The sequence below is a fragment of the Miscanthus floridulus genome, chromosome 12 (genome assembly GCF_019320115.1).
Source record: "Miscanthus floridulus cultivar M001 chromosome 12, ASM1932011v1, whole genome shotgun sequence".
In the NCBI taxonomy this organism is placed as follows: Eukaryota; Viridiplantae; Streptophyta; class Magnoliopsida; order Poales; family Poaceae; genus Miscanthus; species Miscanthus floridulus.
Genome location: NC_089591.1, coordinates 80,156,544 through 80,168,809, shown reverse-complemented (window position 1 = coordinate 80,168,809; position 12,266 = coordinate 80,156,544). Strand labels below are relative to the sequence as shown.

At 41.8% G+C, this 12,266-nt stretch overlaps 2 protein-coding genes across 3 annotated transcripts; one reads left to right on the top strand and one right to left on the bottom strand.

Moving 5' to 3' along the window:
- Window positions 1–4,038: 4,038 nt before the first annotated feature.
- LOC136497832 (uncharacterized) lies at window positions 4,039–6,601 on the bottom strand. 2 transcript variants are annotated; one of them, XM_066493698.1, is made up of 6 exons: window positions 6,472–6,601; window positions 6,292–6,380; window positions 5,966–6,182; window positions 5,481–5,573; window positions 5,097–5,184; window positions 4,039–4,616 (listed from the first exon to the last, which is right to left on the bottom strand). In XM_066493698.1, the coding sequence occupies exons 1-6, from the start codon at window positions 6,570–6,572 to the stop codon at window positions 4,338–4,340; spliced, it is 867 nt and encodes a 288-aa protein (XP_066349795.1). In that variant the 5' UTR covers window positions 6,573–6,601; the 3' UTR covers window positions 4,039–4,337. The 2 variants fall into 2 exon arrangements, with proteins under 2 accessions (XP_066349795.1, XP_066349797.1); XM_066493700.1 differs by lacking the exon at window positions 5,481–5,573.
- Window positions 6,602–8,366: 1,765 nt separating this feature from the next.
- On the top strand, window positions 8,367–10,558 carry LOC136497905 (ubiquitin-conjugating enzyme E2 28). Its single transcript, XM_066493801.1, has 5 exons — window positions 8,367–8,524; window positions 8,615–8,694; window positions 9,498–9,625; window positions 9,775–9,879; window positions 10,179–10,558. The coding sequence occupies exons 2-5, from the start codon at window positions 8,625–8,627 to the stop codon at window positions 10,320–10,322; spliced, it is 447 nt and encodes a 148-aa protein (XP_066349898.1). The 5' UTR covers window positions 8,367–8,524; window positions 8,615–8,624; the 3' UTR covers window positions 10,323–10,558.
- The last annotated feature ends 1,708 nt before the right edge of the window (window positions 10,559–12,266 follow it).

Here is a 12,266-nt window from a genome sequence, read left to right as displayed (position 1 = left end):
CAATTGACAAGGAGAGAAAATATTATCAGTAATTTAAGGTGGAAACATATCGGTGCTGCACCAAACAGTTCCAAATGTATGGCTAGATAGCCGATTCAATGAAGCCATCGACTAAATAGTCGATATCCAGCGTATCCATGAAAAGAGTATAATATGCGAATAAATCGACTGTTTAATATAAATGAATCTACAAACAGTTTGAATCTAATCTATTATCATCAACAGTGAGGTTCGATCAGGATCGATGCAGCTATGATAATGATAACAAACTAAAACCAAAGAATCTATAAAACCATCTATATGTTGATAGATTCACGAAAATATGCTATATGCGTGAGTATAGGCAAATCGGCTAAAATAGCCGATAGCAGTCATAGCAAACAAATAGAGACATATCTTGATCATGAACAAGACCATTAATCGATAATTTCTAATATAAAGTCTTACTAGTGAGGTTCGACCGGATCGATGTAGCTATGGTAGTAGTCATTAGATTAGATCTCATTAACTAATGAAGTTTATTCAAGATTGAAATATGTTTTTGAATGCATACTATGTTTGATTAGAATAGAAATAAAACAGCCGATCTAGCGGAATTAAGCCATCAATCATAAGATTTAAAGCGTGACCAGACTAGAAGACTACCAATTGAGATGATATGATGGCGATCTTTCTCTATCTCAATCAGATGATTTGTTATAATTAATAAAACATTAATTATAACAAGATCGATAACTGGTGAATCAACCAAAAGCAATAAGGAAAATCTTAGTAATCTCAGAAGATTCAATAACTGGTGATATTGTATTAAACAACAAATTATTTAACACAAAATCGATAACTTTGATTTATATTATGATTCGTAAGAGATCAATCAGTTGATGCAGCCTTACAAACTATGATACATATCGATAACTAACTTATATTGTGACTCATAAAAAGATCAATCAACTTAATGCAACTTTACAAGCATAATACAAGTCGTGACGGTACTCACAAGCAAGCCGGAGGTCGATCAGTCGATGCAGCTCTGTTTGCTGAAGAACTTGTCGAGATCTACAAGTACTTCCTACTCCTAATGCGATGGCGAAAAGCCGGAAAGATTGTATTGATTGTGTGTTTGTCCCCTTTTACAATAACCAGGGTCTAATATTTATAGTCAGAACCTAAACATAATCATACTCAAATACGACTCATTACAATTCTTGGAATAAAAGAAAACTTCTTAACTTAATAATAACTTGGACCCCAATTTTCCTTATTCATAGAGTTCGACACATCTCCCTGGTGCCACTCAAGTAAGTCCATCGACACTGTCTGCTGACGTCATCCATAAAATAGCCGATTCTGATATTACATCTAAATCAGCTGATACCAATTCTTATCCAATCGATTCCTTGATGACACAATCCTAGAAGCTTCGAGTTCCCGCGTTCTTCTTCTCAAATTTTGGTGTAAACACATGCCCCCAATTTTTGGATAAAAATAATTTTATTCCAAAATTTCTATTCATCTATTCCCCGTGTTGCAACCACTCATTCCAAAATAAACGCATGGCTCCTGACTTATTGGGTTAAATTATATATAATACCCCAACAGTATCATCTCCAATTCGCTCGGCCTGCTTACTTTCCTCTTCTTTCTCGAACAAACTTCAACAGCCAAAGCCGCCACCGCCAAAGCCTTTAACCCTAGCAAATCCTTTGTTCTACTAAGTTGTCGTTCAAGTAACCTTCCTCAGATTCAGATCCATTTTGGCTACAATGGCAATCAACGATCACGTTCCCAAGGTATGCCTTCAAACTTCTGCCTTTCAAGTGTTAGCCGCTACTCTGTATTTTTCTTTTTCTTAAATTTATTTCAATTGGTTTCTAGAAAATGAGGAACGAAATTCTGATTCCATCAGCTGTTGTTCCTAATGCCTATTATCTTGGACTCATGGGCAACCCTGATCCATCTGATTTCATCAATCAAGAAACCAATCGAATCCCCTTCAAACAATCTATAGTAGATTTGTCTTCTTGGAACACCAAAAGTCCCTTTAGAAACTGATCCAAAATGCTTAAGAGATGGAGGGATTGGTTCCGTAAGGTATTGGAGAAAAAGGCTGGAGATTGAGAAATTTATGACTTGAATCAATGCCTGACACTCTCACTATCTGGGAATGGAAAGGAATGACTCACTTCTGATTTCTGCATCTTACTTTTGATCCAATACTTTGAATGTTTTTGTTTTTTGTCACAGTCTAATGATCATTACTTTGGCCGATATTTACATGTTGACCGGCCTTAGAATAACAGGATCAATGCAACCATATGATTTCTTAAGTGCTGGGTCCATGAGATTAGCCTAAAATATCAGACTGCATAGGATGGACAAGCTATATTCTGAACCATATTGGAGATGGATCAATTGTTGATAAAAGAGAGCATCTAGCTTTCCTGAACATGTGGCTGAAAAAATTCATCTTTTGTGGGTCATCTTGCGGGCCAACTTATAATCATAAATACATGGCAGAACGCCTAGCAGCCGGCAATAAAATCACCCTCGAAAAATATCTGTTGGGGTCTGCTTATCACATGATGCACCAATTATCTGTTCAATTACTGAAAGATGAACCAACGCATACCATTAGTGACCCTTGGTGGTTAATACAACTGTGGCTGAATCTGTACATGCATAAGATTGTAAGACCCGTTCTTAGGAATTTGTCCCTTATAGAGTTCCACTTCTTATCTGAGTTCAATCCTCTTACATTCCAGCAAAGCACCTTCGAAGATTTGTTTGGATTCATTGATAAATTGAGGGGGGACATTCCAGCAAAGCACCTTCGAAGATTTGTTTGGATTCATTGATAAATTGAGGGGGGGTTTGTACCACTGTTTAAGAGCTTGACTGCCTTCATTATAACAAAGAGGGCAAGCACCTGGATGTGATAACACAAAAGAAGAGCTCCAAGAACTCAACCATGACAGATTAGTCTTCTTCCACATCTTGGTCGGGGTTCTTCTTCTTCTTGTCCCCCTTTTCTGTATTTTTCTGTGAAAATAAATTGATGATTTCTACATTCTAAAGGGGCTTAAACTGATTGCAGTTCCTTAAACCAATCCAGGGCTTTGCCTCTGGCCACTGTCTAGACGCCCGAGCAAACAGGTGATCCATCATCCATGGAGCTCCGAAGAGTATTCCCAATGAACTTTTCGCACGTACTCCACTCTCCAAGCATGAGCGGAACAAGCCTATGAAAAACTCGCCACACGTCACATCCACCGGCCGATGTCTAAAAACGGCCAGGCCCTCATCGGGCAAGTATGGCGACGTGCCACAGCCTGGGACATGCCAGCGCGAAGCGATTCCTCCCAATGCGCCACCCGAAAATAGCCACCAGCCCCGCGTCTAAAACCCGCCGGGAATCACCCTCCCTCCCGTCACCACCGCAGCAAGAACGCAAGCGCCAGCACCGCGCATACACACACACCAACGCCGCAGCTCAGTCACAAGTGCTAGCAACACACCAAGCTTGCCGTGGCCCGTGCTCTCGCGCTCATCGTCATCCTCCTGGCCGCCGCGGGCCGTGGCGCCATTGGCCAACGCCGCCGACAGCGCCTCGAGCTCCTCCACATCGAGCTCAGAGGCGCCAAGCGGGTCGGCGTCGGCGCCCAGCCCGGCCGGTGCTCCCGCGGAGGCGCCAAGCGCCTCCAGCCCATCAGACGGTCCCAGCACGGCCGACGCATGAGAGGCGATGGCGCGAAATGATTCGTTGTGGCAGCAGTGAACAACTGAGCATTGTCCTGATGTCCTCTATTCCTCCTTGTGTCGTTGGGTACAATGAGTTATCAACAAGCATCGAATAGAGCTGGCGATACTTAACGCTTACTGAAATCTTTTTGTTTTATCTGTTTTCTGAATAATTAATGATGTTACCAGTGCATTTTGCATACAAAAATGTTAATTAACATACCATTGTACTATTATATATCTTTTTGTTGAATTTATTTATGATTCTCATCGTTTGCCAATGACTCGGTGTGTATGAACTTGTTCCCTGTGTTCTCTGATCATCAACATGGTCCATACTTCATTTCACAGTTTCCATCAATAAAAAACTGACCAAAAGAACAGAAGGTGAGGCATAGGCGCCCACCTGAACTTCTCAGTTTGAGCTTAAGGTGTTCATCACTATTCATCTAGTCAGATTTCACATTCGTATTTTCCAAACTGGAATATCTGAATTAGGATGTCAAAGCAATAGGTCTTGTATTCTTGTCCCACTGTTGACTGAACATTTAATTAGGAAAAAAAAAACATATACCAAACTAACTTGCAAAGCAGAAGAGTCAGGGTGGGCGCTGAGCCTCCAGCCTCCTGATAATGGAATTGGTCACAGCCCAGTTGAAGCCCCGGTACTGAAGCCACCTCACAATGTGCGCACAGCGATTCTCCAGGGTCAAGCTTTGCCCGCGCTGCCACTGTTTGGATGCCTGAGCAAACAGATGATCCATGGAAGCTTCAGATATGCCAAACGTTGCCTCTTTTCCATGGCCGTGACCATCCTGGAACACTCTTCTTGTTGCCTGATCTACTTCTGCCTCTGGCACACCCTTTTGGCGAAGTGCCTAATTTGAGGGCAGGTGATGTCAATTACAAAATATTTTATTTATGAATTTAACAGGGAGATGCAAAGCACAGAATCAAATAACGACAAGAGCAAAATCAGGCATCACAAATATACTATCCGAAGGCATGAGAATATAAAGTTCCTTTGCAAAGTAACTTTTCTTTTGCCTCATTGGGCGAACTTTAGATATGGACATTATCAAATCTTACACTAGGAATTTCTGGAGTCAGCTCAGGGGAATTCACCATTCACAGAACATGAAATTGGAAGGCATAAGAATATAAAGTTCCTTTGCAAAGTAACTTTTCTTTCACCTCTTTGGACAGACTTTAGATATGGAGATTTATGGAGACAACTCAGGGGAATTCACCACCCACAGTCACAGAACATGAAACGGTTTTTTGTAATAAAGGAGGGCCACATGTGCCAACAGTTCATTCAGAAAAACAGCAAGGGAGAGGAGAGAGAAAACACTGACCTGTTTTATTCGCCTTGGACCCCATGTTGATGATAGCCACCGGGATTGCGAAAATGATTCAGCATAAAAACCATCATTCAACAAACCCCTTCAGAAGTAAAATTCAAGACATTAAAAATAATATGAGCACAGGCATAGCAAAACGAGTGATGTTCTTAGAACTAAATATTAATGTCTAATGCCTTGTTATATCAGCAACAGGTATTGGTTAGATCTAACACTAAAAATCTGGAAATACAAAATACAAATGCCCTCTACAAAATTTGGGGGCTTACGCTACACGGGTTGTAAAAATTGACAATGATAGTTCTACCACCTCTATTCCATAAATGAAGAGTTGTAATTTTAATAGTGTGACCGTAAGCAAAAAGAAACCAGTCTTACATTGACTTGAAATTAGCAATCACAGCATCAATTGTATCAAAAGGATACTTCTTACTTCGTAGTTTCTTCCTAAGCTCAGAAACAGTGAAAGCTCTGCTCAGGAGAAACAAGGCATATTTCAGTGTTCATTCTCAACAGTGACAACAAGATTAGGCCAAAAACAAGTAAAATCCAATGGCCTGAATGCATAGCACACAAAATTCCATTAGACTATGGATGCTAAGACAAAGCCATCATGTCAGAAATTGAGAAAATCCGTGGATTTCGCTGGCAGCAACAAGAAAAACATTCACTTGGTTCAGACTTCAGACAAGTGCATTTGTATGTGTGTGTGATCAGCAGACTATTCATTTATGCTCGATACCCAGTTCATACTACAGAGTGAAATAGAACAAAAACATTCAGTAAAACACATGTTGCTACCGACAGAGTTTCAGGAAAATCCCATAAACATCTATAGGTGGGAATCATTCATCGGTTCTCACCTGGCAGCAAGCAATTCAATTCCAGCCTTCTCCACATCTCGCACCAAGCTTTCGCTAATTTCGCACACCACGTCGTCACTCTCCTCCTCTTCGAAAGAAAATTGCAGAGACTCATTGGCAGAGTTCTTTCCAATGGGCTCTAGGTCTAGGGCCCTGCCATTGGCATCCTTGCAATGGCCGAGCAGTTCATCTGGAATCGGCACAGCCTTATCCCTCGCTGCCCGGCAAGCGGCAAGAAGCCAACAACCAAATCAGCTAAATTAAACCAAAATGGTCTAGAGAGCACCAAATTGAAGACCACTTCTGTAGCATCATCAACGCCTCACCTGCATTCCCCTCTTCGAAAGCACCTTGCCGGAAGGTCACAAGCTTCCGGCGCGGAGGCTCGCGCCAGCAACGAGCCATCCCATCTGCCCTGCAAAAGAAGCGAAAGTTTGTGAATTTGGGGGCAGAGAAATCAGTAGGAGTTGGGCGGCGGCGTGGGGTCAGGGTAGAGAGGTAGGTACCGCGACGGAGAGAGGAGGGTAAGCGCACGGACCGCAGGCATAGCTCCAGCCCCGGCAGAAGATGGAGGAGGCGGCGGCCCGCCGCCATGGCTGGCCGACATCCCAAGCGGGCTAGTAGCGTGACGGCAGCACCGGGAAGCGGCACTGCGGCAGTTTTCTTTGCCACTTTTACAGTTCGGCCCTTTAAGGTTGTAGCTCGTTTTACTCTTGGGAAACTTGTGTTGAAGATTAAGAAAACGAGAGTAACCATTTGAGTACTCAAATTGTGTTGCAAAATGTGTCTTGTTTTATATGTAATTATAACTATATATTTATAGAAAATACGCCAACAACTATAACATCAAGCTAATATATCTTTGTTGAGCGTTTACTCTTCTTATACATAGGAATATTTTTCTATAAATTTAATTAAATTTTGAAAAGTACCATTATAAAAATACTAAGACGCCTATATTTTACAGTTCGGCCCTTTAAGGTTGTAGCTCGTTTTGTTTATTTTGTCCAAAAGATACATGATTTTAGGATAGTCTAATGGATAAAAAGGCACATGGCAATTGGACGTGCTTAAGAGTGCTAGTATAATTTGGATTTGAAAAACAAAAGTAGCCAATGAAACTTGCAATATGGTAGGAATAAGTCTTGTATTTTTGTTTATTTCTTTTGAAATATTGTCCGGAGCATATCGGTTGCATATTCATGCACTCAATATACACTTATGGACGCCTAGACATATTGGATCTACATATGTTAACATTGTTGAAGTCGCTACAGATCTCACTATCGAATATCGACTGAAAAAAATATTAGCCACATGTAACGCTAAACATAGGGCTTTTGGTCCCTGGTCTAGTTAGCAGGGTGGAACCATTACGGTTAACCACCTGTGCCAATGTTCGGTTCTCCTTTCTAGCTCGTGTTTCAAATTTGCTTTTGAATCAGGTCATGATCCTAGCATCCTTACGCTTTCTTTGCGAATTACAAATATCATGATAAACCTTGTAAGTTGTAACTACGAATCTTTCAATGGAACTTAGCCGAGTTTAAGTTTTGACTTGGTGCTATGCTTACATTTATGACTAATTGTTGTTTTAGTGGCACGATAAATCCTACATGTATTTGTGGACATGAGGATCGTATCTATTCCATGAAAAAAAAACTCACAAAAGGCTTGGTTTGAAAGGACGCCTTTCAGCTCTGTCTCTAAAACTACAATAGTATTGTAACAAAGCCGGAGTAACCTAAAGCTCAATTTCATCACCTCTTTTAGTTTTTTCGGTTTATTTTGATCGATTTCATCCACTATATAGTACTCCCTCTATTATACTTCCTCCATTTTATTCAAATATAAGACATATGATTTTTTTATACATAGTTTTTCCTATACACTTAATATACATTATATCTAGATACATAGAAAACTAATGTATAAAGGAAAACTAAAATATCTTATAATTTGGAATGAAGGGAGCATAAATTATAAGATGCTTTAGCTTTTTCAGATTCGTAGTTTTTACTATGTATTTACGTATATATTATGGCTAGATACATAATGAAAAAACATATCTTAAAAGTCAAATATTTTATAATATTTGTAACGGATTGAGTACTAGCCTACACGAAAGCAAATAGAGGAGCCGTATGTCCGTAGAGCGGGCCAAAGTTTTACAGGAGATCCATGTGCACCAAAAGCGTGTCATTCCAACACATCTCATCAAACCGTGACCGATCAGGGCAATGATTTTTCACCCCTTTTCTTCCGCAAAAGAAACCCGGAAAGCACCGAGAGGCGACCCCCCTTTGCGCGTCCCGCGTAAGCATCACGCGAGTCGTCGGCGCCCGCGGATCCGCGATCGGACGGCCCACGTCCGCCCGTCGCCATATAAAACGACCCCACGGGCAACCCCGACCCAATTCCCCCGACTCCTCGCTTCCTCCAGTTTGTGGTCCGAGCCCCCGCGAGACGCCGTCGCCGCCGCGCGCCTCCGAGAAGAGAGGGAGGCGGCCGCTGCAACGAACCCGCGCCACCCCCGCCTGATCCCCCCGGCACCGATCGGTACGGCCCCTCCCTTGATTCGATCGGCTCGATCTGTGGAGCCCTAACCTAGGTTCGATTTGATCTGTGGATTTTGGGGATCTTGTTTAGGGTTTGATCGATGGCGTCGAAGAGGATCCTGAAGGAGTTGAAGGACCTGCAGAAGGACCCGCCCACCTCCTGCAGCGCAGGTGATTTGCTCTCTAGCTCCGTGGTTTGTGTCCAGATCTTGCGGAATTGTGTTGCGATTGCGATGTACGCGTCGTCCGTATGTGTTAGATTGGTATTTGTTTCCTCGGCTTGTGATTGATGCAGTTAGAGCTCTAGTTACTTGTGTTGGTCGCATGTGATGTTTTGCGTGATTATTTTGTTGAGAACCCTGGTTTGGTTACTTTATTATGCTTGTTTTAAAATTCCGTGTGGTTGATTCTGCACTACTTGGCTGTGCTTACATGTTCCGTAATCTCAAGTTTATGATATCAGTGTTTCCTTTCTTAGCTGTACACGTGAGTTGAAGTCAATTAGACTCGAAAGCTGGTGGAGATATTGTCAGTTCATCAGTCCTTACATGATATGTTGTCTGAGTACAGTTAAACCACAGAGTTAATGTATAGTAGAATCAGTGGTCAGTTAACTTAAACACAAGGGGTCTTATCATGACATGATTTGTCAGCAAGGATGTCCGTCAAGGTTGTGATGTGTTCTGCATTTGTTTTATTCATGTATAGCTTTGCAGGCATACTGATGTTCTTTGTTTAGTCTGATATGGCTATTGCATATGTGATGGCTTCTATTATTGAGATGTTTGCTCCATCTGTTCCAATCATATTCTCTTGTTTGGGTGTGGAACCTGTGCATTTGGGATCAGAAGACCAGTCCAGTTGGAAACCCTCCCCCCCAACCCCTCACCACCACCACCATTGAGTCACAATTTGTTTTACTTTTGTAGTCACCTGTCTGCGCGTAGAGCTGCACTAACTGTTCTTATTGTCAGGTCCTGTTGGTGAGGACATGTTCCATTGGCAAGCTACCATCATGGGGCCCTCGGACAGCCCATTTGCAGGTGGGGTATTCTTGGTGAACATTCACTTCCCACCGGATTATCCTTTCAAGCCACCAAAGGTAATTTCTCTAAATTCTGGTTTCTAATGCCAGCTCTACCTGTATATTATGATTCCTAGAGCTGCAATTGTGCATCCTCAATCAACATATCATATGGCAACTCTTAAATCAGTTAAAGTGATCTGATGTTCAGATGATATGCTTTGCAGGTGTCTTTTCGCACCAAGGTTTTCCACCCGAACATTAACAGCAATGGCAGCATTTGCCTTGACATCCTTAAGGAACAGTGGAGCCCTGCTTTAACCATATCAAAGGTAAATTGCCTACATTGTGTATGTTGTGAGTTTTAGGGCCTGTTTGGCTGCACCCTGATCCACCCCAATCCACATGGTTGGGAAGAATTAAGGCCTTTTTGGCTCTCACCTTAACAAATATGATTTGAGATGCAAGTACTAACCAAACGCCCTTGACATTTTTGGGCCGAATTTTCTATTACTTCATGAGGCATTGTAGTTAGCTAATGAGATGTTGTCTATGTTCCTTGAGAATAGTATATTCAAGATATTTCTGACTGTTACTGATCTGTTAGTTCTGTTCTGTTCTGTCTTAACAGGTTCTCCTGTCAATCTGTTCGCTGCTCACGGACCCGAACCCTGATGATCCTCTTGTCCCTGAGATTGCTCACATGTACAAGACGGACAGGGCCAAGTATGAGTCCACTGCGCGCTCCTGGACGCAGAAGTATGCCATGGGCTAGAAGTGTGGCTACAAGCTGGCCAAACTGGTGAATGTGCCGACCCCTCAAAATCGTTATCACCTAAATAACCAGTCAAGTCACTCCGTCCCAGCAAGTATGAATGGACTTTTTAGGGCTATTGTGTCCTGTTGAACTCATGTTTGTGAAGTCCGTTGTGTCTGGTAGTCTGTTCTACCTGACCGTTCCGTTATCTGATGTTGCTTTGTTAATCATATTTCTATATGGTTCGTGGTGTCCGTTGCTGTTTCTTTAATCTGTCTGCTGCTTCATTCCGGATGAAAGAACCAGTTGTCCTAGTGAGCGCAGGGGTTATAAAAATTGGTAATTCAGTGGGCAAAGTCACAACATAGTCACTTCTCCAAATTTAGCCCAAAGTTGACGAGAGTTTTGACAATAGAGTTTTGATTTGATTTCTAAGCTAGCGAGGCTGTGATTAATCGGATTCGTTCGGCAGCGGCCGGACCGGGACCAGGTTTCGATCACAGATCACAGTGATTAATCGGGTTCGACGTGGCTGGATCGTATCGTTGCTGGTTCGTGAAGAAGTATTGCTGGCCGGTTTGTGTGAGAGAAAAATACTGTTGCGGCTGACGAGCCACAACCAAACGAACAGGCTGATGGACGGTTCCGTTCCACCCGGAATGACCCTGTGAATGGCCCGTTCCGAAATAAACAAACGGGACCTAAATGGACCCGGAACGACCCTGGGAACGGCTCGTTCCGAAATAAACAAACGGGGCCTAAATGGAGTATTAATCAGGCCTCGTTCGTTTGTGCAAGGTTGAAAACATGCCTGTTTCTGTTCCTAGACCGGATCGAGTGAATCCGGGTGGTTCACTGAAACCTGGTCACCAATGAATCCGGCCTAAGAATCAATACTCTGCAACATGAGGTCTGTTCGTTTCAGCCAGGAATGAAAACTTTAACGACTTAACGTAAACACTTTTGACAGCAAATCAAGGTCACTTGTTTGACAGCAAATCAAGGTCACTTGTTTGACAGCAACTTACAGTATACATTAGCAACTTGTTTGATAGCAACTTGACAGTAAACATTTATCTACATGTATGAAAAGCAAGGGACTGAAATGAGGGGAGAAGTAGCAGACAAGTAGCAAACAAAAATAGAGTCTTGATCAATAAGCATCATCCTTTCAGTCTTCCAGTCTTGATCAAGACAAAATAGAGTTTGAACAGGCGGAAACATAAATCTCTCATAGAAGTTACAAGAACTCTAGGTTATCTAGTGATGTTGATAAATATATGAAGACCTTAGACCTCCTGCACACTCAAGCCTCTCGAGCCTGGTAGACAAAAAGTTCAACATCAGTTCCAGTGGCATGACAATATTATTTGGATTCATAATCAAGAATAGTGACAAATTAGATTAGCCCTAGCTCCTAACTAAAATTCTAATGGAGAACTGCAATTCCAAAAAATATATAATCCATTAGCCCTAGCTCCTAACCAAAATAGGAATAGTCCTACTGATCATAGTATTGTGTTCCTGATTATGAGTTCTCGCAACAAATTCTAAAATATAGAACAGAAAATTCTTTTATAGATAAAATACAGTAGTACATGTATAAGCCAAGAGTTAATTAAATTATATGCACTACAAGTATAATAAGCAAGCAACGTGTACTGCTAAAATTAAATTAGTAAACACTGCAGATGCCATTTGAAAATCAGAGTGCACAGGCATTAAATCAGAGTGGGTATTTGAAAAGGAAACTAGCATCTTCATGAATTAGCACAAGTGCACATTCATGCAGCTGGGTACTGCTGTTGCTGCCACACCATCAGAGTGGCACCAGCACATGAAAATATTTTTACAAGTAGAGATAAGTTCCACTAAATAAAGATGCACCACTGGTGTGACTAGGATCTTCATGAATTAGCACAAGTGCACATGGCATCTATTATACATTGTGGCAATAATTTG